The following is a 20911-nucleotide window of genomic DNA, read 5'->3' as shown; positions in this document are numbered from 1 at the left end:
GGAATTAGATTGGTGAGGATCGTGTCGTCATTGGAGCAGGTGAAGATGGTGAATTCCTGGAAACAGATGACTTTGAAAAGCATCCTCCAAAATCCTCATTGGTTGATGGAATGAAAGGGTTTTGTGAGGTCAGAGGCCATGTACACTGGTCGATGCTGCTCCCCACATTCTGTGTATCATCCTTCTGGTTGGATGGAGTCTGCATTGCGGCTTTGGGAGGACCTCTGGCCACTAGGAGGAGACGATGGAAGAGAATTTTTGTGATGACTTTCACCGTGGGAGACCCCTCTATAATTACTGGAATCAGCTGTCTCCTCCAGCAGACTCTCCTCTCCTTAGGTGAAGGAGAAATCAGAAACACTCCTTTGTCATTGAAACAGAGAATGCTGAAAGCACTCGGCAGGTCGAGAATGTGAAACAGAGTTACTGTTTCAGGTCAAAGGCAGTGTCTGTGGACAGAGAAACATAGAGCTAATGTTATAGAGGGATAACCTAAATGCAGAACAGACCAGCTCTGATACCACTGGAAGAAGCAAGTTTTCTGAAATTGTTGAATTCAATGTTGAGTGATGAAAGGCTGTAACACGTCTAGATGCAAGATGAGGAGCTGTTCCTCAGGCTCACTTTAGACCTTGTAGGAACAGTGCAGGGAGCCACAGATGGCTGGGTCAGTGTGGGACTGGGATGCAGAATCACTGGAAGTTTAGGGTCACCCTGTGTGCTGAACGGAGGTCACACAACCTGCACTGGTTCCTCCCATGTAGAGGAATCGTTATTCTGAACACTGAATGCAACACATCAGGTGAACCTCTGCTCCTCCACCATGTTATACGTATCCCTTATAGCTGCCTCTCTGTTCCTCAGCTGTTCAACCCCTGGCCAGCTGAGGCAGCACTGAGTGAGGAGGGACTGAGTGAGGAGGGACTGAGTGAGGAGGGACAGTGGGAGGCACTGAGTGAGGCAGCACTGAGTGAGGAGGGACTGAGTGAGGAGGGATAGAGTTTTATTGATAAGCAAGATAAGCAGTGAAAGGTTACTGAGGGTCTATGGGATGCAGAGGTGAAAGGTTACAGTCCGATCTGTGATCTTATCAAATGCAATTCTGAATATCCTACTCCTAATTCATATGTTGATACGATATTGTGGCAAAGCACATTTTATGGAACAGGGACAGGGATGTTTGCCACAAAGAGTTTTGTTTGAAGGAAATCTCCATTCTTGGCCCTCAGCTGGTTGCCCCTTGAGTGTTGGGGCTATAGGTGATCTTGAAAGTACTGCAGAGCCGTGCATGCCGTGGTCGTCGGGTGATCACTGGATCTCCTCCACTCGTTCCAACAACCATCCGTCCTTTAGATCACAAATACTTAGTTGGACCTCAGCCAGTAGATGCCTGTAGATCCTTCCTTCCCCACTCTAACCGTGATGGTGTTTCCAATGCAAGAACCCCTTCCGTTAACAATTGATTAGCTCCTGCTTCATTAGGGGGTAAATAGGGGGCTAGGTGGAAGGGAAGGGTTAGATGTTAGAGCAGGATAAAATGTTGGCACAACATTGTGGGCCAAAGGGCCTGTACTGTGCTGTAGTGTTCTATGTTCTATGTTAGGTCGTTCTCACCAAACCGGTCTCAGTGTTTCTTTGTAGAGAAACTAAGAGTCCCTTCCATTGTTAACCGGCCAGGCTTTGTGGACAGATGATGATTTGAGACCAAGCTGGCTGGAGGGCTGTTCCAAAGCACCACTGAACATAACCTTAAACTTAACTCATTCAAAATTCAGTTGTACCTCTCACTTACCAGGACCTACGTATTTGCAATGTCGATTTTAAAATTCTCACCCTTGTTTTTAAATCCAGCCGTAGGCTCAGCTCCTTCTGATCTCAGTAATGTCCTTCAGCTCTTCATCCACCTAGATCTTGGAGCATCTCCAATTCTGGTTTCTTCTAATTACTCCACCGGTAACAGCTGTGGCTTCAGCTGCCAAACAACCAAACTCAATAATTTTCTTCCTAAACCTCTCAACCTTTAAGATCTTACACCAAACGTGTGGTCATTTGCATGACTGACCTTCCCCTTATGTGGTCAGGTGTCAAGTTCTGACAGATGAGACTCCTGGATTTGAGCCATTTTACTATGTTCAAGTTGTTGAGATCTCCTGAGAAAAAACAAACAAACCCTAGAGCCCAGAAGTAAAAGAGGATCACCAATAAATTTAATGCAGAAATTTCTGCACCCAGGGGTCAGAATATGGAACAGGGTGGTAAATTGGCACAGCCAGCAGACCTACTGCCTCACTGCTCCAGCAAACCAGGTTCAATCCTTCTCTCTGGTGCTGTCTGTGTGGAGTTTGCACGTTCTCCCTGTGGCAGTGTGGGGTTTGCCACGGGTGCTCCGGTTTCCCCCCACATCCCAAAGATGTTCAGGTTGATAGGTTAATTGATCGCTGTAACATCCCAAAGATGTTCAGGTTGATAGGTTAATTGATCGCTGTAACATCCCAAAGATGTTCAGGTTGATAGGTTAATTGATCACTGTAAGTTGCCCCGGTGAGGGGTAGAATCTGGAGCAGTAACACAGGAATGTGGGGACAATAAAAAAATGGGGTAATTGTAACTGGGTGTTGGATGCACAGCAAAGGACAGTGGGGCTGAAGGGCCTGAGTCTGGGCTGAGTGACTCCATGTCTTCCATCAGACCCTTGAACAACTGAGCTCCATTTAAGGGGATTCAGGAAAAAAACATGAAGGATGAAAGGGATAGAAGGTGTTTATGTGGGACATTCATCCTAGCAGCAACCATTTGGGCTGAATGGTCTATTCCTGTGCCGTATATTGTATGTAATTGTGCCATTTTGTCGTTAATGTTTTGGGATCTGGCTACACACCGTTTACTGCCCAGTTGCCCACGGGAGGGTAGTGGTGAGCCGTCTCCGTGAACCACTGCAGCTCTTCTGACCAACATGCTGATGGGGATGGACTTCCTGTGTTCAGACTGTGTGAGGACGAAGGAATGGTGATTTATTTCCAAGTCAGGGGGCTGCTGAAATTCCTGTGCGTTACTGAAGCTGTGTCCCAACAGGACAGCAGATGAACCAAAAGCACAACACCTATCGGAACCTCGTGAGCTGCCCTGGCCCACAACAAGGCCGTGGCTGCTCGTTTACCTCAGCACCACTCTGCAGCATGAAGCCCACATTCCTTCAACTCTTCGTGTCCAAATATCCATCTGTCTCAACCACTCAGTCTCACAGCCTCTGGGGGAGTGAATTACAAAGATTCACCCTCACTGGGTGAAGAACATTCTCCTCATCGCTGACCTGAGTGCCTGAGCCCTTATTTTGATAGTGAGCCCTGTTGTAGACAGTCGAGCCTGGGGAAAGCTCATCCCTGTGCCTACACTATCCCCACACTGCCCCCACACTGTCCCTACCCTGCCCCCACACTGTCCCCACACTGTCCATACACTGCCCCTACATTGTCCCTACACTGTCCCTACCCTGTCCCCACACTGCCCCCACACTGCCCCCACAGTCCCCACACTGTCCCTACACTGTCTCCACACTGCCCATACACTGCCCCTACTCTGTCCCTACACTGCCCCTACACTGTCCCCACACTGTCCCTACCCTGCCCCCACACTGTCCCTACACTGTCCCCACACTGTCCCCACACTGTCCCTACACTGTCCCCACACTGTCCCCACACTGCCCCTACACTGTCTCCACACTGCCCCTACACTGTCCCTACACTGTCCCTACACTGTCCCCACACTGTCCCCACACTGTCCCTACACTGTCTCCACACTGTCCCTACACTGTCCCTACTCTGTCCCTACACTGTCCCTACTCTGTCCCTACCCTGTCTCCACACTGCCCCTACACTGCCCCTACACTGCCCCTACACTGTCCCTACACTTCTCCTACACTGCCCCTACACTGCCCCTACACTGCCCCTACACTGTCCCTACTCTGTCCCTACACTTCTCCTACACTGCCCCTACACTGTCCCTACTCTGTCCCTACACTGTCTCCACACTGCCCCTACACTGCCCCTACACTGTCCCTACACTGCCCCTACACTGTCCCTACTCTGTCCCTACACTGTCTCCACACTGCCCCTACACTGCCCCTACACTGCCCCTACACTGCCCCTACACTGCTCCTACACTGCCCCTACACTGCCCCTACACTGCTCCTACACTGCCCCTACACTGCCCCTACACTGCCCCTACACTGCTCCTACACTGCCCCTACACTGCCCCTACACTGCCCCTACACTGCTCCTACACTGCCAAGGCCGGTAAGAACTTTGGACGTTCCAATGAGCACATCCCGGCCAGTCGGGCTTGTTCCTTGCAGACGGTGGGAGGACCGGTGACAGCAGGTGGATTTGCCGCGTGTGGGGCATGTCATGGACAAGCCGGTGTCTGGGCGGCGTTGGGGGAGAGACGGACCGCGCTGATGTGGAGGGCATTGCATGCAGGTGTACGCACAACTGAAATAAACAGCAAGAAAGAAACTGGATCCAAACGTTGGCTGTCACATAGCAGAGCGGTCAGTTGACAGGAGGGGGAAACCCGAGAGAGAGGCAGACGGAACTTCAAGCGCAGAATAGACTGTACAAACCCCCGGGGGGTGGGAGGGAGAGGGTAAAGCGGAGGGCGGGGATGGAGAGGGGATGGAGTGAGGAGGTTTCGCCACACCAGTGCGAGGGGAATGCCGCGTTACCTGCGGCTCCCCGCTCCTGGCCGGCAGTGGGATCGAGCATCGACAGTGTTAAAGAGGCGGCTCCTGGCGGGGTTATTTCTGTGCCGAGTTGGCTGAAGATTTGAACTTGATCCCGAGGGAGGGGCTGGCCGCAAAGCGATACTGTTTAATATCGCAAAAAAACAAGGAGCGGTGGCATCGCGGACCTGGCTGCTGTGTGTGGGACATGTAGACCGAGACCATGCCCGCTCAGCTGCCCCTTGACTTCTGATCGCCGCAGCAAGGGCACTGCCCGCGTCCCCTGCCCTCCTCCGACACCATGGACAAACCTCTGTGCAACTACGACAAGGAGTTCGACCTGGGCAACCACCACGAGTGTTGCGAGAGGGTGGTCATCAACGTGTCGGGCTTGCGCTTTGAGACCCAAGTGAAGACTCTGCGCCAGTTCCCGGACACACTGCTGGGGGACCCGCAGAGGAGGATCCGCTACTTCGACCCGCTCAGAAACGAGTACTTCTTCGACAGGAACCGCCCGAGTTTCGACGCCATCCTCTACTATTATCAGTCGGGGGGCAGGTTGAAGAGGCCCAACAGCGTGTCCCTGGAGGTCTTCATGGAAGAGCTGAGGTTCTACGAGCTGGGGGACGAGGCAGTCACCCGGTTCCGTGAGGATGAAGGCTTCATCAAGGAGGAGGAACGGCCGATGCCCAACAATGAGTTTCAGAGGCAGCTTTGGCTGCTCTTCGAGTACCCCGAGAGCTCATCCCCGGCCAAGGTGGTGGCAATTATCTCCGTCCTGGTGATCCTCATCTCCATTGTGGTCTTCTGCCTGGAGACCTTGCCCGAATTCAGGGATGACCTGGACCCCACCCTGCCGGTGCACACCCACCGAGGTAACAGCTCCCACTCCGAGGTTCCGAGCAACACCTTCCAGGACCCCTTCTTCGTGGTGGAGACCATGTGCATTTGTTGGTTCTCCTTCGAGCTCTTCCTGAGGTTCATCGTCTGCCCCAGCAAGCCGGGCTTCTTCAAGAACATCATGAACATCATCGACTTTGTGGCCATCATCCCCTACTTTGTGGCCCTGGGCACTGAGTTTGCCAGGCAGCGAGGGGTGGCACAGCCTGCCATGTCCCTTGCCATCCTCAGGGTCATTCGTCTGGTCAGAGTCTTCAGAATCTTTAAGCTGTCCAGGCACTCCAAGGGGTTGCAGATCCTTGGGCAAACTCTGAAAGCAAGCATGAGAGAACTGGGCCTCCTGATCTTCTTCCTCTTCATCGGGGTCATCCTATTCTCCAGTGCTGTCTACTTCGCAGAATCAGAAGATGAGAACACCATCTTCACCAGCATCCCTGAAGCATTTTGGTGGGCTGTTGTCACAATGACTACGGTAGGATATGGCGACATGAGCCCCTTGACTCTTGGAGGTAAGATCGTGGGATCCCTCTGTGCCATTGCTGGTGTGCTTACCATCTCCTTGCCTGTACCCGTGATTGTCTCCAATTTCAGCTACTTCTACCACAGGGAGATCGAAAGTGAGGATCAAACGCAATACTCACACGTGACGACATGCCCTTACCTGCCTCCAAGCCTGAAAGCCCAATCGTTGACTGGGAAAAGTACAGAGCTGGAAGACGACCTTATTGACAGTTTCTGCACACCCCTACAAAATGACATGTTGGATGGTTTCTGCCCTACTGACAGTGGACACCATGAATCCACCAGCTCACCGAACAGCAAAGCCTTGGTCACCCAAGTCTGACTGGTTCCCCTTTCAAAGTTGCTTAAATCTCAATGCAGGAAAAAAAGACAAATGCATTACTTAAACCACAGTTAACTTGGAGTTTGTCATTTACCTCCAGCAATGCACTGGGATTTGGGGAGGGTGGTGATGGTGGGTGGGGTGGGGTTGTCCGTTACCCTACAGCCAATAAACTGTGCTTAAGGAAAGATGGAACAAGCTTGTAAAAGTTCAAAGGAGAGTGTTTGAGCTGTGTCTCGTTTTGGGAAGGGAGCTGTTGGAGCAGTCAATGTTTCTCTTCAAGGTAGGAAGACAGGCTGGGTTAAGAAACTGTATGGAAATCAGCAACAGTTGTTCCTCACAGTCTATTTATTACAATTTTTTAAAGCACGCAAAATGTATGGGTATTTGCTGATATTTATTTCTCCAGAATAAAAGAGGGATTGGCAGGTTGCTGACAGTAGTATTTCTAACTTCTAACTGGCAACAGTGGATGTGATCATCTTCCGTGCACTCTGCTTGTGATGGTTCAGCCCCCCGTACACCGTTGTGATGTTACCCAATTAACCAAATTCAGCCACAATTTAGTGTGAGTGCAGCTCATGGTCCCATCCTGTTGCAGGTTACCATGCTTTAGAATACAAATGTGTCAGCCAGAACTCAGGGGGTTGCCTCCTATCCTCTGACATAGTGTTAATGCCCCTCTCCTGGCCTGTACCGAGGATGTGCTGTACTGCCTTCTGAATGAGAGATTAACCTGCCCTCTCAGTCAATGTAAAGGATCCCATGGTCCTATCTCACCAGAGAGGTGGAGATTTTCCTGGTGCGCTGGCCAATCTTTATCCCCCCCCCCCCCATGACATCTCTAAATCTGATTCCATCCATCACTCTGTCCCCTTCCCTCACTTAGCTCCATCTGCCCACCAACCCCCCACCTCACTGGTTCTACTTACCACCTACCAGCCCCCCCCTCTCCCGTTTATACCAGCTATCCTCCCTCCACACTCTCAGTCTTGATGCAGTGTCTCCACCCGAAACTTCGACTATCCCCCTGCCTCCACAGATGTTGCTTCAGCCGTTGAAGCAACATCTTCCTCCAGCAGTTTTTTTTTGTTCCAGGTTCCAGCGACTGCCATCTCTTGTATACCGAATTCTGATCACTCTCACATTGCTGTCTCTGGGAGCTTGCTGTGCCCCAAATTGACAATGGAGTGTCTACATTACAATCGTGGTCACACCAGAAACATTTGGTTGTGATATCCTGGGGTCATGATAGGTGCCACTTAGGATTAAGACTTTACTTCCACACAAATCTCATTGCAATGTCTTAAATAACAGATTTCTTTCCATCTGAGAATCCCGGTGAAAAATATCTTTCTGAACAAGGCTAGATTTTTACGCCTATCCTCACACATATTTTGGGAGCAAGCCTGACAGCCTCCGTTCCCATTCCTTTGATGGGCTCGAGGAACGAAAGCAAAGGGCATTCTATCCGACCATCCTCAATCCTCAATCACTTCTTCACAATAATGGTTCTCCTTCCTTGTGTTTTGCCATGGGAAGTTTCCATTCTCTCCTAGTGTGTGGCTATTAACGGCAAAGCCAGAATATTTCTGGCCACCTTATTAAGTAAAGTTATAGAATCATAGAACATAGAAAAGTACAGCACAATACAGGCCCTTCGGCCCATAATGTTGTGCTGACCTTTAAACCTCGCCAAAGACTATCTAACCCCTTCCTCCCACATATCCCTCTTTTCTAAATTCCTCCATATGCTTATCTAGCAATCTCTTGAATTTGACCAATGTACCTGCCTCCACCACCGCCCCAGGCAGTGCATTCCATGCCCCAACCACTCTCTGGATAAAATACCTTCCTCTGATCTCTCCCTTAAACTTCCCACCCATTACTTTAAAGCCATGCCCTCTTGTATTGAGCATTGGTGCCCTAGGAAAGAGGTGCCGGCTGTCCACTCTAGCTATTCCTCTTAATATTTTGTACACCTCTATCATGTCTCCTCTCATCCTCCTTCTCTCCAAAGAGTAAAGCCCCAGCTCCCTTAGTCTCTCCTCATAATGCATACTCTCTAAACCAGGCAGCATCCTGGTAAATCTCCTCTGCACCCTTTCCAACGCTTCCACATCCTTCCTATAACGAGGCGACCAGAAATGGACACAGTACTCTAAGTGTGGTCTAACCAGAGTTTCATAGAGCTGCATCATTACCTCGCGGCTCTTAAACTCGATCCCTTGACCTATGAAAGCTAACACCCCATAAGCTTTCTTAACTACCCTATCCACCTGTGAGGCAACTTTCAGGGATCTGTGGATATGGACCCCAAGATCCCTCTGCTCCTCCACACTACCCAGAATCCTGCCATTTACTTTGTACTCTGCCTTGGAGTTTGTCCTTCCAAAGTGTACCACCTCACACTTCTCCAGACTGAACTCCATCTGCCACTTCTCAGTCCAGCTCTGCATCTTATCAATGTCCCTCTGCAGTATCCACCTTGGAGGTAGTTCCAACAGTTCTGTCATGAAGGGGTTGTCATATGAAGAACAATTAAGCAGAGCATAGTTACAGGAGATTAGAAAAATAAGAGGTGATCTTGAAACATCGAAGGTTCTGAGGGGTTTGACGAGGTAAATGCCAAGGGGATTCTCTCCCTGAATCTGGAACTAGAGGGGATGGTTTTAGGGTGAAGGAGTGCTTATTTAAGACTGAGATGAGGAGAAATTTCTTCTCTCAGAGGCTTATGAAATTTTGGAAATCTCAACTTTAGAGACTTGTAGATGTTATGTATACTCAAGTCTGAGCTATATTTTTGGACTACTGGAGAACTGAAGATTGTGGGAACTAGGTATGAAAGCCAATGATCAGGTCAACCACCATCCCATTGAATGACAGAGAAGGAGAGAGGGCTCCTGGGTTGATACTGCTCCTATTTCTTACGTTCCATTTGTTGATATTTGAGTCCCTGCCTCCTCCTGTCCCTCCCAATCATCAGTCTAGACCCCTAGATTATTAGTCCAGAAAATTAGCCACCATTCACTGTAGCCTCATTGATAACTAATATGCAATGTTTTTATCAGTAAGAGGTAAAGAGGTGGTAGTGCTGGGGGTGATTGGGGTGACCAGCAAGGCTTCCACTGGGATTGCATATATCCCCTTGAGCCCTGCTCCATCACTTGGTAACACCTGGCTGTTCTGATCATTGGCCTCAGTTTCATTTACCTACCTGGTCTCCATAACTAAAACCTGTAGTAGACCAAAATCTCAGCCTTGAACATATACAAAGGGAGAGGTTGGACATCCCATGGAGGGTTGTTTGTCAATGGAATTAAGAACAGTAATGGCATCAGAACTGATTACAGCTTCAGAGGACTAACTATCCCAACAAGTGACTTGTTGAAAGGTGAAATGCAGGCAATGGGATTCAAGAGACTGCAGAAGCTGGAACCTGCACCCCCCACAGATGTTGCTCGACCCACTGAGTTCCTCTAGCAGATTGTTTGTTGCTCGTGAATGGGATTCACTGGTTCTTTCAGAAAGGAGTGGGCAGAACGGATTCCCTCTGTGTTGTATCGAACAGGGAGAGTCCTGGGGAGGTGCCTAAAGCTGTTTGAGGGCTGGAGAATTATTATGAGGAGAGACCGAGTTAGCTGAGAGTATATTTGTTGAAACAAAGGAGATTTAACTAAAGTGTATAAGATTATTACAAGCTCAGGCAGTGAGAAAGACCTCAGTGGAACAGTCAGTAATTAAGGGCATGGATTTCAATTAACTGGAAGAAGGATTTCACTCTGCGAGAGAAGGGGGACTGACTGAGGGGATGGTGGAGTCTCCTCCCCACATTTATAAAGTACCTTGAAGAACCATAAGCTGCAGGGCTACTGACTGAGAGCTGGAAAGTGGGATTAAGCTAAACTCCATTTTTGGCAGGCATAAACACAATGGATCAAATGGACTCCCGTGTTGTAAATTCCTCTGGTTCCGTGACCTTGTCCATCCTCTTCATTTTCTCGACTCTAGTTTCTCTTTCTCCCTCGATCGAATCATGGAAGCATTTCCTAGTTCCTGCATCTCGGAGACTAAAATAGGAGCAATGAAAGTTTCTAATTTCTTTAAATATTAAACCGGTGCACATACCCTGTAGCCGCACACACTGTTTGAAGCTTTTAAAACAACGGACAAGCTTTCTCCCATTATGTTCCAGAAAGCAGGGAAGGGACTTCAGCAGTAGTGTGGACAGTAGCAATACTTGAGGCTGATAGTGACCAAGCCTTGTTCACTGTTGTCTGTGGCTAGATCTCAGGGCATTTACATAGTGAACATGCTGAAATGACCCAACAGTGTAATTAGACAAAAAGTCTGGGTCCTGCGGAGATCTGTGGGCAGGTGGAAAGGTGGGTTAGGGAGTGTCGGAGAGGGGGAGAGCTCCAGAGATGGAATTGATGAGCTTTGCCATTGTTGAGGAGCAGGCCAGCGCTGGTGGAATGTGGAAGTCAGCGAGGACCCCAGAACTGAACGAACACAGAGACTTTTGGGGGCTGTTGGACCAGAGGAGGAAGCACAATTTGGGAGGGAACGAGGCCATACGGAGGTCTGAGTTGAAGGATTTGAACAGTGTTTATGACAGTGAGTGCATTGATGGCAACAGTGATGCCAGAGATACCTTACAACTTACCCGAATTGAGGGTAAGTGGATTTAATGCCACTGATCAAATCAGCTGTGATCCCATTCAATAGTAGAGTGGGCAGGATGGGGTAAATGGTCAAATCCTGCTCCGATTTCTCCTGGTCTGCCACGTTGATATTTGAATTCATGAGCCTTGGACTCTGGATTACTTGTTTAGTAACTTAGCCACTGTATCCCCAGTGGTAACTGAAGTGCAATGTTTTCTCAGGTAAATAGGTGGGTGGCACTGGGACAGTGTCCCAACCACAGCATCTAAACCCTTGGAACCTGTCTTCCCACACAGTCCAGAAATGCCATGGCAGGTTGTTCTACACTTGGAAGGGGTACAAGTTACTCTGCAGAAATTGTTTTATTTATAGGACAAGATGCGTGCTGAGCCAAATGGAACTGGTTTTTTTTTGTAACGACTTGGTGGTGTTAAACCTTGAAATATCAACATCTCAAACTGAAAAGAACTTACATTTTTGTATCACTTTTACAGCGTCAAAGTGAGTCACAACCAATGAAGTATTTTTGAGTAGCACGGCTACCACAACTGGCAATGTGACACTGACCAGAAAATCTAATTTTAGAATTAATTATTGGCTGGGAGACCAAGGATAAATCTTTTGGATCAAGGAAATTCATCAAGAGCACAGTTCTGGTGATGATACAAGACAGATGAGGTTTTGGAATTCAATCATCAACCAAAAGTTAGAGGAAGTCTTACTCAAAGGGAATGGTTCTCTGGTTAGTCTGCATGTTGAAGACACATCTAGGGAACACACAACCAGCAAAAACGGTGCCAGGAAACACGAGAGTAACTAAATTATTAACCTATGTACAGAGGAGATAAACCAGGAACACTAACTGCTTCAAAGGAAGCTCACATATTGGAACAGATTTGCATCGGTACAATTAAAAATACGTAACATCTTGCTCTTGAAATAACTCTTCTTGTGGCCAACTCTGGGATTGAAACATCCACATCATAATGTGTATGCGAACCAAACTATACTTAGGACAGATTCCAGGAATAATTCTTCCAAGTGAAATCATGCAACCATTTACACTGATCCTATTTTATAAACCCCTCATTCCCATCAACTCCCCAGATTCTATCACTCACCTACACACAAGGGACAATTTACAGCAGCTAATTCACCTACCGACACACACAGCTTTGGGACGTGGGAGGGAACCAGAGCACGCAGAGACAACCCACAGGGAGAATGTACCTACTCCACACGGCCAAAACCGGATATCAGGATTGAACCCTATGTCTGGAGCTGTGAGGCAGAGGCTTAAACAGCTGACAAAAATAAGACCATTTGGGCTGGCCTGTCCAGGCCAATTCCTGTGCTTGACACAAATGCCCTCCCCACTAGCCCATCCTCATATCCTGCTACTCCTTTCTCCCGGGTGCGTTTCTCCCACTTATCCTGTTGTACTTGTCCCAGTTCAACCTCAGAACAGTGAACTCCACATTGTTCGATGAACAATAATTCCCCATTGATCTAACAGTGGTTCTCTTGAAATCAGCTACTAATTTTAGTCTCTTTCTGAATCTAATCAAATAATCTGAAATAATTGAAGTAATGGGATTGTGCAGAGCAGGTTATTGATAATGGTGGATGAGCAGGCATTTAAATGTACTGGTTTCTGGAACGTACTGCTTGAGTCAGAGGCTGTCACAGTACTTAAGAAGTATCTAGATGAATAGCAGGGCACTGACGAGTGTTGTGGAACAGAGGGACCTGGGAGTACAAGTGCACATTTAGCTGAAAGTGGCCGCGCAAGTAGACAGGGTGGTGAAGAAGGCGTTTAGCACGCTGGCCTTCATCAGTCAGGGCATCGAGTTTAGGAGTAGGGACATTATGTTGCAGTTATATAAGTCGTTGGTGAGGCCACACTTGGGGTATTGTGTACAGTTTTGGTCACCCTGTTATAGGAAAGACATTGTCAAGCTGGAGAGGGTGCAGAAGAGATTTATGAGGATACTGCCCGGACTGAGTTATAGGGAGAGTTGGCCACGCTGGATCCTTTATTCCTTGGAGCACAGGAGAATGTAGGGTGACCTCATAGAAGTTTATAAAACCACAAGGGGTATGGATAAGTCATTGTCTTTTCCCCAGGGTTGGGGAGTCTGTAACTAGAGGGCACAGATACAAGACCTGAGAGGTAACTTCTTTACACAGAGGGTGGTGAGTACCTGGAATGAGCTACCAGAGGAAGTGGTCGAGGCGGGTACAATTGCCACATTTAAGAGGCATTTGGATAGGTACATGGAGGGGAGGGGCTTGGAGGGTTATGGGCTGAATGTGGGCAACTGGGACTAGCAGGGAGGATGCTGTGGTTGGCATGGACCAGTTGGGCCGAAGGGCCAGTTTCCGTGCTGTATTACCCTATGACTCTATGAGCATTTAAATCACCAAGGCATAGAGGTGATGGAGCAAGTGGGTTGTAAATAGGATTTGTCGAGATAGATCCCTGATAGTCAGCAAGGTGTGGTGGCCAGAGGTTTCAGTCCTGTATGACATCATGGATGACCAGGTGTTCATGTGTTCTTACTGTGATGGGTAAATGTGGCCCAGTAGCTCAGCTGGTAGAACCACTGCCTCACAGCTCCAGAAACAGGGGTTCAATCTTGACCTCTGACCCTGTCTGTGTGGAGTTTGCATGTTCTGCCTGTGACTGCATGGATTTCCTCCGGGTGTTCTCCCACATCCCAAAGACATGAGGTTGGTAGATGAATTGACCATTGTAAATTGCCCCTATAATGTGGATGGGAGTGGTGGAATCTGTGGCCAAAGGGAGAGTAATTTGTGTCAGTGTAGGGTTAGTAGAAAATGGGTGATTGAGGGTCCATGCAGACATCATGGGAAAAGGGGCTGTTTCTGTGTTGTGATGCTCAATGGCTCTCTGGGTAAAAATGAAAAATACATATTTTGTTTGGTCTGTAGTTGCCCCCTGCTTGCTCCCCCACCACCATGTTGCACACAAGTCCCTGTGAAGAGTCACAAGGTGGCAGAAACTTCTTTGGCTTCTGCCCTTTAGTCAAGGTTTAAGATGGCACTGAGGCCATTTGGCTGATTTGGATTACATAGTTTCTCAACAGAATGGCCAGGTGAAGGGTCTCGACCCCAAACGTCGACTGTCCATTTCCCTCCACAGATGCCACCTGACCTGCTGAGTTTCTCCAGATTTTTGCTCCAGATTCCAGCATCTGCAAACTCTCGTGTCTCCATCTCAACAGGATATTAGGCTCTGGATATCACTTGGGATAGACAGCTGCCATTTAAGATGGAGATGAGGAGGACATCTTTCTCTCAGCAGGCTGTGGATCTTTGGAACCAGAAAGCAGGTGGACCCCAGTTGCTGAAGGACAGATTTTGGATTGCAGATGTATTTAAGGTCTTGTTACTCAGGCAGAAAGGTGGTGTTGAGGTCAACACTTGGATCAAACATGGCAAAGCAAGGTTGAGATGCCCTATGACCAACGACTGCTGCCATGGTGAGATCTGAACTCCTCTCACCCAACATTTGTCAAAAACATGCAATGTTTTCATCAGAGGTGGGAGAGGGGATTTCATTTGAATCTTCATTTCTAGCCAGAGGAAATTTAAGACATGTCATCCGAAAGATCTTTACAATAATTAGTTCTCCAGCTGTGCCTCTGGGTACCTGAACGATTCTAAGCAAACGATTCTAAACTTCTGTTCCTGATGAACGGTCTCCATCTCTCTCCACTCTTGAAATACACTGATGGTGTAAATGGTGGGGCAGGAAGGAATGTTCATGAACTGACAGACCAAGTGGTTTAAGTCTATAATTCCCTGAAAATGGCAACCCAGGTCAATAGGATGGTGATGAAGGTATATGGCATGCTTGCCTTCATAGGTCAGGCATTCAATGTAAAGGTTGGGATGTTATGCTGTAACTTCACAAAACACTGCTGAGATCACGTGGAGTGTTGTTTGCAGTTCACCCCCACAGTAGGAAGCATCTGGAGCAACAAACAATCTGCTGGAGAAACTCAGCGGGTCGAGCAGCATCTGTGGGGGGAGAGGAATTGTCGACGTTTTGGGTCAAAACCCTGCAGGACCCTGAGACCTGAGTCCTGATGCAGGGTTTTGACCTGAAACATCAACATTTCCCTTGCCCCCCAACAGATGTTACTCCAGCAGATTACTCCAGATTCTAGCGACTGCTTGTATCTCTCTATGAAGGATGTGATTGTGCTGGAGAGGGTGCAGAGGACGTTCACCAGGATGTTGCCTGGATTGGAGGACTTTAGTTATGGGGTTGATTGGATAGGTTGGGCTTGTTTTCCCTGGGTGATCTGATAGAAATAACAAGATTATGAGAGGTGCAGATAGGGTGGTAGCCATAATCTTTTTCTCATGGTGGGCACATCAAAAATAAGAAGGCATAGTTTTAACGTGCGAGGAAGGAGTTTTAAAGTGATCTGACGGGTATTTTCACACAGAGAGTGGCTGATATCGGGAACCTGTTGCTGAAGGAGGTTGGAGAATCAGATACAATCACTACGCTTAAGAGGCATTTGGACAGACACTTAACTAGGAAAGGCAGAGAAGGATACAGACCCAATGTGGGCAAGTGGGATTAGTGTTGACGGGCAAAAAGGTCCGCTTCTCGTAGTCTGGTATACTTCTATCAGATCACCCCTCGGCCTCCTTCGCTCAAGGGAAACATGTCCAATGTCCAATCTGTGCTGGATGACCCTCTGACTCTGTCACCCTCAGATTTAATTGGTTTGTGTAGAAGATGGCAGCTCCTGAGTCACTTCCAAAGACCAAGTGGAAATTTTGTAACATTCAGTACGTTTTTGTTGAGAAAGATATGAAGTGGTTTGGATCAAAGGCAGGTAAATGGGATTCAGGTAGCAAGACGACAGAGTCATAGAATTGTTATGGTAAGGCTGAAGGCCATTTGGTCCATCATGTCCATGCTGGTCCTTTGTAGAGCGATCCCGGTAATCCCATTTCTCTGTTCTTTCCCTACAGTCCTGCAAATTATTCTCATCAAGTGCCTACTCAATTCCTGATTGTTCCCATCGTCCTTGCAGGCAGTGATTTTCTGATCAAAACCATTCTCTGCACCAAGATTTTCCTCACATCCCCCTTGTATCTTTTCTCTACCACTTTATATCTATGTCCCCTGATCCCTGAACCATCTGTCACTGGGAACAGATTAACACTCGCTATCCTGTCCAGACCTACCATGATCCTCCTCATCTCTAGCATATCTCCTGTCAACCTCTGCTCCAAGGGGAATAATCTCATTTCTCCAGTCTAACCTTCCAGGTGAAAACCTCCATCCCTGGATCCACTGAAGTAAATTTTCTCTGCACCCTCTCCAGGAGCTTCACATGCTACCTGAGGTTAGGTGACCAGAACTGGTTGAAAGATTCACAGTCCTATGGAATGGGCAAATTCCAATCTTCTGATTGGATTCTACATAACTACATACAAGCTGTGACAAATTATATGGTTTTATTAGACTGTATTGTCAGCAGGACATCAATAAATCATAGATTGATGCATCTCATTTTAGTTTAATTAAGATAAAACATCACATGAAGCAGCATCAGTGGAAAGTTGTTCTCACAGCACAGGGCCAGGAGGCAAATGTGAACAGTCTATTTTCTCCTCTGTAACATCATCCAACTTCCTTCCCGCTTCAACATTCCTGCTGTGGGAAACCTCATGCACACCCTTGTTATCTCTAAACCAGACCAATCCCAGGCAGTGCTGGCTAACGTCCCTCTGTAAATCTAAGGTTATCCTAAACCCTCCTGCCCTATTGAGCCATGGCATCATTTAAAAATTTCATCCTTGTTTTCAGATCCCTCAGAATCCTTGCCATTGCTGCACTGAGGTTTCTGCACTCCTCTAATTCTGGCTCTTGCTTAACCCCGAATTTACTCACTCCCCATTGGTAGCTGGGCTTTCATCTCCCAAGGCCTTAAACTCTGGAATTCCTTCTCTAAACCTTTCTGCCTTTCCACCTCTCTTTAACCAAGCTTTCATTCATCTCCCTTGACAATTCCTCAAGTGGATTGGTGTTACAGCTCTGCGGAGTGCCATGAGACTTAATACAGTGTTAAAGGTGCTATACAAATGCAAGTTGTTGTGGTTGGGAGTAGATGTTGACATTTTAACAGCATACTAAATTGATGCATTCTATATCAATCAAGATTGCAGGAAACTGCAGCAAAGGTTTCAGCTTAGAAACATAGGGAATGAGAAGTTAATTCAGGCAAAACTTCTCCCAAGTTCTGGAGTCCGCAGAGCAAATTAGCTGCGATCATCATGAATGCAGACATAAATTCATTTAAAGGACAGCTAGGTGCATTCCTGAGACATGTCCACAAGGTCTTTAGCACCAATCCATCATAATCTGCAGATGCTGGAAATCTGAAGCAAAATTACAAAATGCTGTAAACACTCAGCTGGCCAGGCAGCATCTGTGGCAAAAGAAGTAGATTTGATGTCTCAGGCTGAAAGACAGATCCCAGGTTTTCGGCCTGAAACAATAACTTTTTCTCTTTTCACAAAGACTTGCTGTGGGCCCAGCGTTTACTGTCACTTTTCCATCCTTTGACAGCGTAGGAGAGAAAGTTGTGGTTTGTGGGTCAGCGTGGTTTGGGGGTGGCTACACGGTGGGCACAAACCTCAGGGAGCAGTGCAACAGCCCGTTAAATAAAATTAACGGCCAGAGTTTAATTTGAACGCGGTAATGTAAATCCTGGAATTATTGCTGATAAGGTCTGTCACTGTTTTCTCATAAACAGACAAAACACGGACATTGATTGAGTAGGTGTTTCAGCTGTTGTGTGACGCAGTTTGAAGGAACTTCAGTGGGGAAGTTCTGTGAACTGACTGAAAACCTGGCACTAAGATCTGGTTGGTAACAAGCCCCGTAGCTATGCCTCAATAGGCAGGAGGATGCAACTTTACAACCACATTTCAGCACGTGACAAATTCTTGAACCAGGTCATGAAATCAGGGGTCAATGTGTGGTCAGGCACCTCATCTGCAGGCCATAAAATGATAGATGCCTGGGGCACAGAGGTTCCTGTCCTCCTGGGATGTCTTGGGCTCTCTAAGAAATAAATGATGATTGATTTCCACTGCAAATAATTCCAGGAGAAAAATGGTCAGTGGAAAATGTTGGAGATTTGTTGTTGGGTCCTGAATCAGATATTAAGGGGTATTTTTTTCACACAGAGTGTGGTAGCTCTCTGGAACAAGCTGCCAAGGAGGTGCAGGGGTTGGTACAATTGCAATGTTTAAAAGACATTTGGACGGATAGGACAGACGTAGAGAGAGACAGGCCTAATGCAGGCATATTAGATTTGCATAGGCAGAAATCACGGTCAGCACAGACGAGATGGGCCGTAGGGGCCTGTATCTCTGCTGTATGATCCTATCATTGGGAAGCATCAGGTTTCTAATCAGCACGGTAGAGTGGTGCACATGAGGACGGATGTAACGTAAGGAAATGCTGGAAGTACTCAGCAGGTCAGGCAGCATCCATGGAGGGAGAAACAGAGTTTACATTTCAGGCTGATACCTTGGGATGGACGTGTCGGGTGACCAACGGGTGGACAGCAGGGTTGGGATGGGAGGTCACATGATGAAACATTTCAGGCCACATCCAATCTCATCATTGCATATGGGAGCACGGTGACCCAACGATTTGTGCTGCTGCCTCCCAGCTCCAGGATCCCAGGGTTGATGCCGACCTCGCGGATGTCTGTGTGGAGCCTGCACGTTCTGCCTGTGACTGGATGCTCCAGTTTCCTCCCACACCTCAATAACTTGCTGGGAGGATAATTGACTATTGTAAATTGCCCCTAGAGTAGACAAAGTGACAGGACAAGCAAGGGGGAGTGGATGTACAGAGGGAACAGGCTGTAGAACAACAGAGGAACAGCGGGGGGAACGGAACTGATGGGATTGTTCTGCTGGGACAACGGAAGAGCTTAGAGCCGATGGGCCGAATCACCTTCTCCTGCGTTGGAATGGGGAAGCTAAGTTCACCACAACGAACTAATGCTACAAGTTAGGAACTACCGCACTGAGAATCAGTTTAATCTGTAGGCAGCTGCGCTGTGCTTATGTACTATGGAGCATGCAGCAGCACTGGGACTTGTTGGCTCTTTCAGCTCCTGCCACTGGAGCCATGCCTTCATTGAATAACTCCCTCCCTAAAACTGCCTTTTCATTAAGGATCTTCTGTTAAACCATTGCCTTGGCCAAGCTGTTGTTGAACTGTCCTAATACCTCCTCATGTGGCTCAGTATTTCATATCGCTTTGGGTTATTTGACATGTTGTTGCCGACACTCATCTGCAGTGATGTTAGAGAGGCACAAACAGGTACAGCACAGGAAGAGGCCCTTTGGCCCACTGAGTCCATGCTAACCATCAGGTAACCACAACATCAATCCTACCCTAACACATTTTATCCTCCTTGCAATCCAATCAACTGCCCCAGATTCAACCACTCACCTACACACTGGGAGCAATTTTTTTATGGTGACCAATTAACCTACCAACCCAGAGCAACACAAGTGCTGGAGGAACTCAGCAGGTCAGGAAGTATCTGTGGAGGGAAATGAAGAGTCAACAACAAAGGAGAAGAAGTAGATGTAGTGTCTCAGGATGGAGACCCTAGTGGACGAATGGAGTCTGGGTTTTGTTATAGATTCACAACGGAGACTACCCACTCCGAGGCAAGGGATGATCAGGAGACAGAATTCAGTACACTAAAATGGTAAAAATGCACCTACCAATCTAACAACCAACATGTTTTGGGGATATGGGAGGAAACCAGAGCACCCAGAGGAAATCCTAAAAGGCATGGTCAAATTACAATAATTTGATAGTTTCCTGGTACCAGAACCAACAATAGCTCTTTACTCGAATTTAAGATCCCTGGTGGCCAGGATGGGATTTGAACTCACACCTCCAGATTAATGGTCCAGGACTTTGAATTCTAATCCAGGAATTCAACCACTAAACTACCAGATTCATTTTCATAACAGTGTTTACTGTCTTCACTGAAGGATTGACAGCCGTTTGCTGTGTAAGTTCCTATTAACTGGCTGAGTCCCCTTGCTAGGGATGGACATTTGTATGGATGACAGGTGAGAGCCCTTTTGCAGTCTCACGGTGGCAGGAAAGTGGTGGGTAATGTTGTACACAGACCACAGACTCCTTCAGTCCTTCTCCCAATACATGAACAACTGCAAAGGTGCTGCTCCAGACTGCAAACTTTCATTATTTATGCTGATGTTTCCACCCTACTCTCACTTTCTTTGACTACCACCCCCACACCCACCCCCCCACCCCTCCACCCTGGATCTCTCTGTCCCCACTTCAGGTTTGGGCATTTCTATGGATTACAGTGTAGCAGCCAATATCCATTGCAAACTCCTAGATTCTCAAAGTTCCTTCCACCCTGCTTCCTGCAAGGACTGCATTTCGTTCCTCCTTCTCTGCTCTGATGACCAGACTTGCATTTTCCCTTCCTGTGGCTTTTCCTCTGCCCTGGCTCTTTGACCGTGTCTTATCTATTTCCCATGTCTCACTCCTGCAGCCTCGATATCTGAAGAATTTCCGCCACTTCAACAAGATTGCAATACCTGCCCTGTTATCGCTTTCCTTCCCACCATCCACAGACCCAAACAGTTGGTCCAAATGAAACAGTAAATCACTTGTATTTATTCCATTTTAGTGTACTGAATTCTGTCTCCTGATCATC

The 20911-nt window shown here is 47.6% G+C and overlaps 1 protein-coding gene across 1 annotated transcript; it reads left to right on the top strand.

The window, feature by feature from the left end:
• The first annotated feature begins 5018 nt into the window (after positions 1-5018).
• On the top strand, positions 5019-6508 carry LOC127585401 (potassium voltage-gated channel subfamily A member 2-like). Its single transcript, XM_052042825.1, has one exon. It carries the CDS (start codon positions 5019-5021, stop codon positions 6459-6461), a length of 1443 nt encoding a protein of 480 aa, XP_051898785.1. The 3' UTR covers positions 6462-6508.
• The last annotated feature ends 14403 nt before the right edge of the window (positions 6509-20911 follow it).

This window comes from Pristis pectinata, chromosome 33, assembly GCF_009764475.1.
Source record: "Pristis pectinata isolate sPriPec2 chromosome 33, sPriPec2.1.pri, whole genome shotgun sequence".
Lineage (NCBI taxonomy): Eukaryota > Metazoa > Chordata > Chondrichthyes > Rhinopristiformes > Pristidae > Pristis > Pristis pectinata.
The sequence above is the reverse complement of the archived record's forward strand: the minus strand, read 5'-3'. Positions and strand labels throughout refer to the sequence as shown.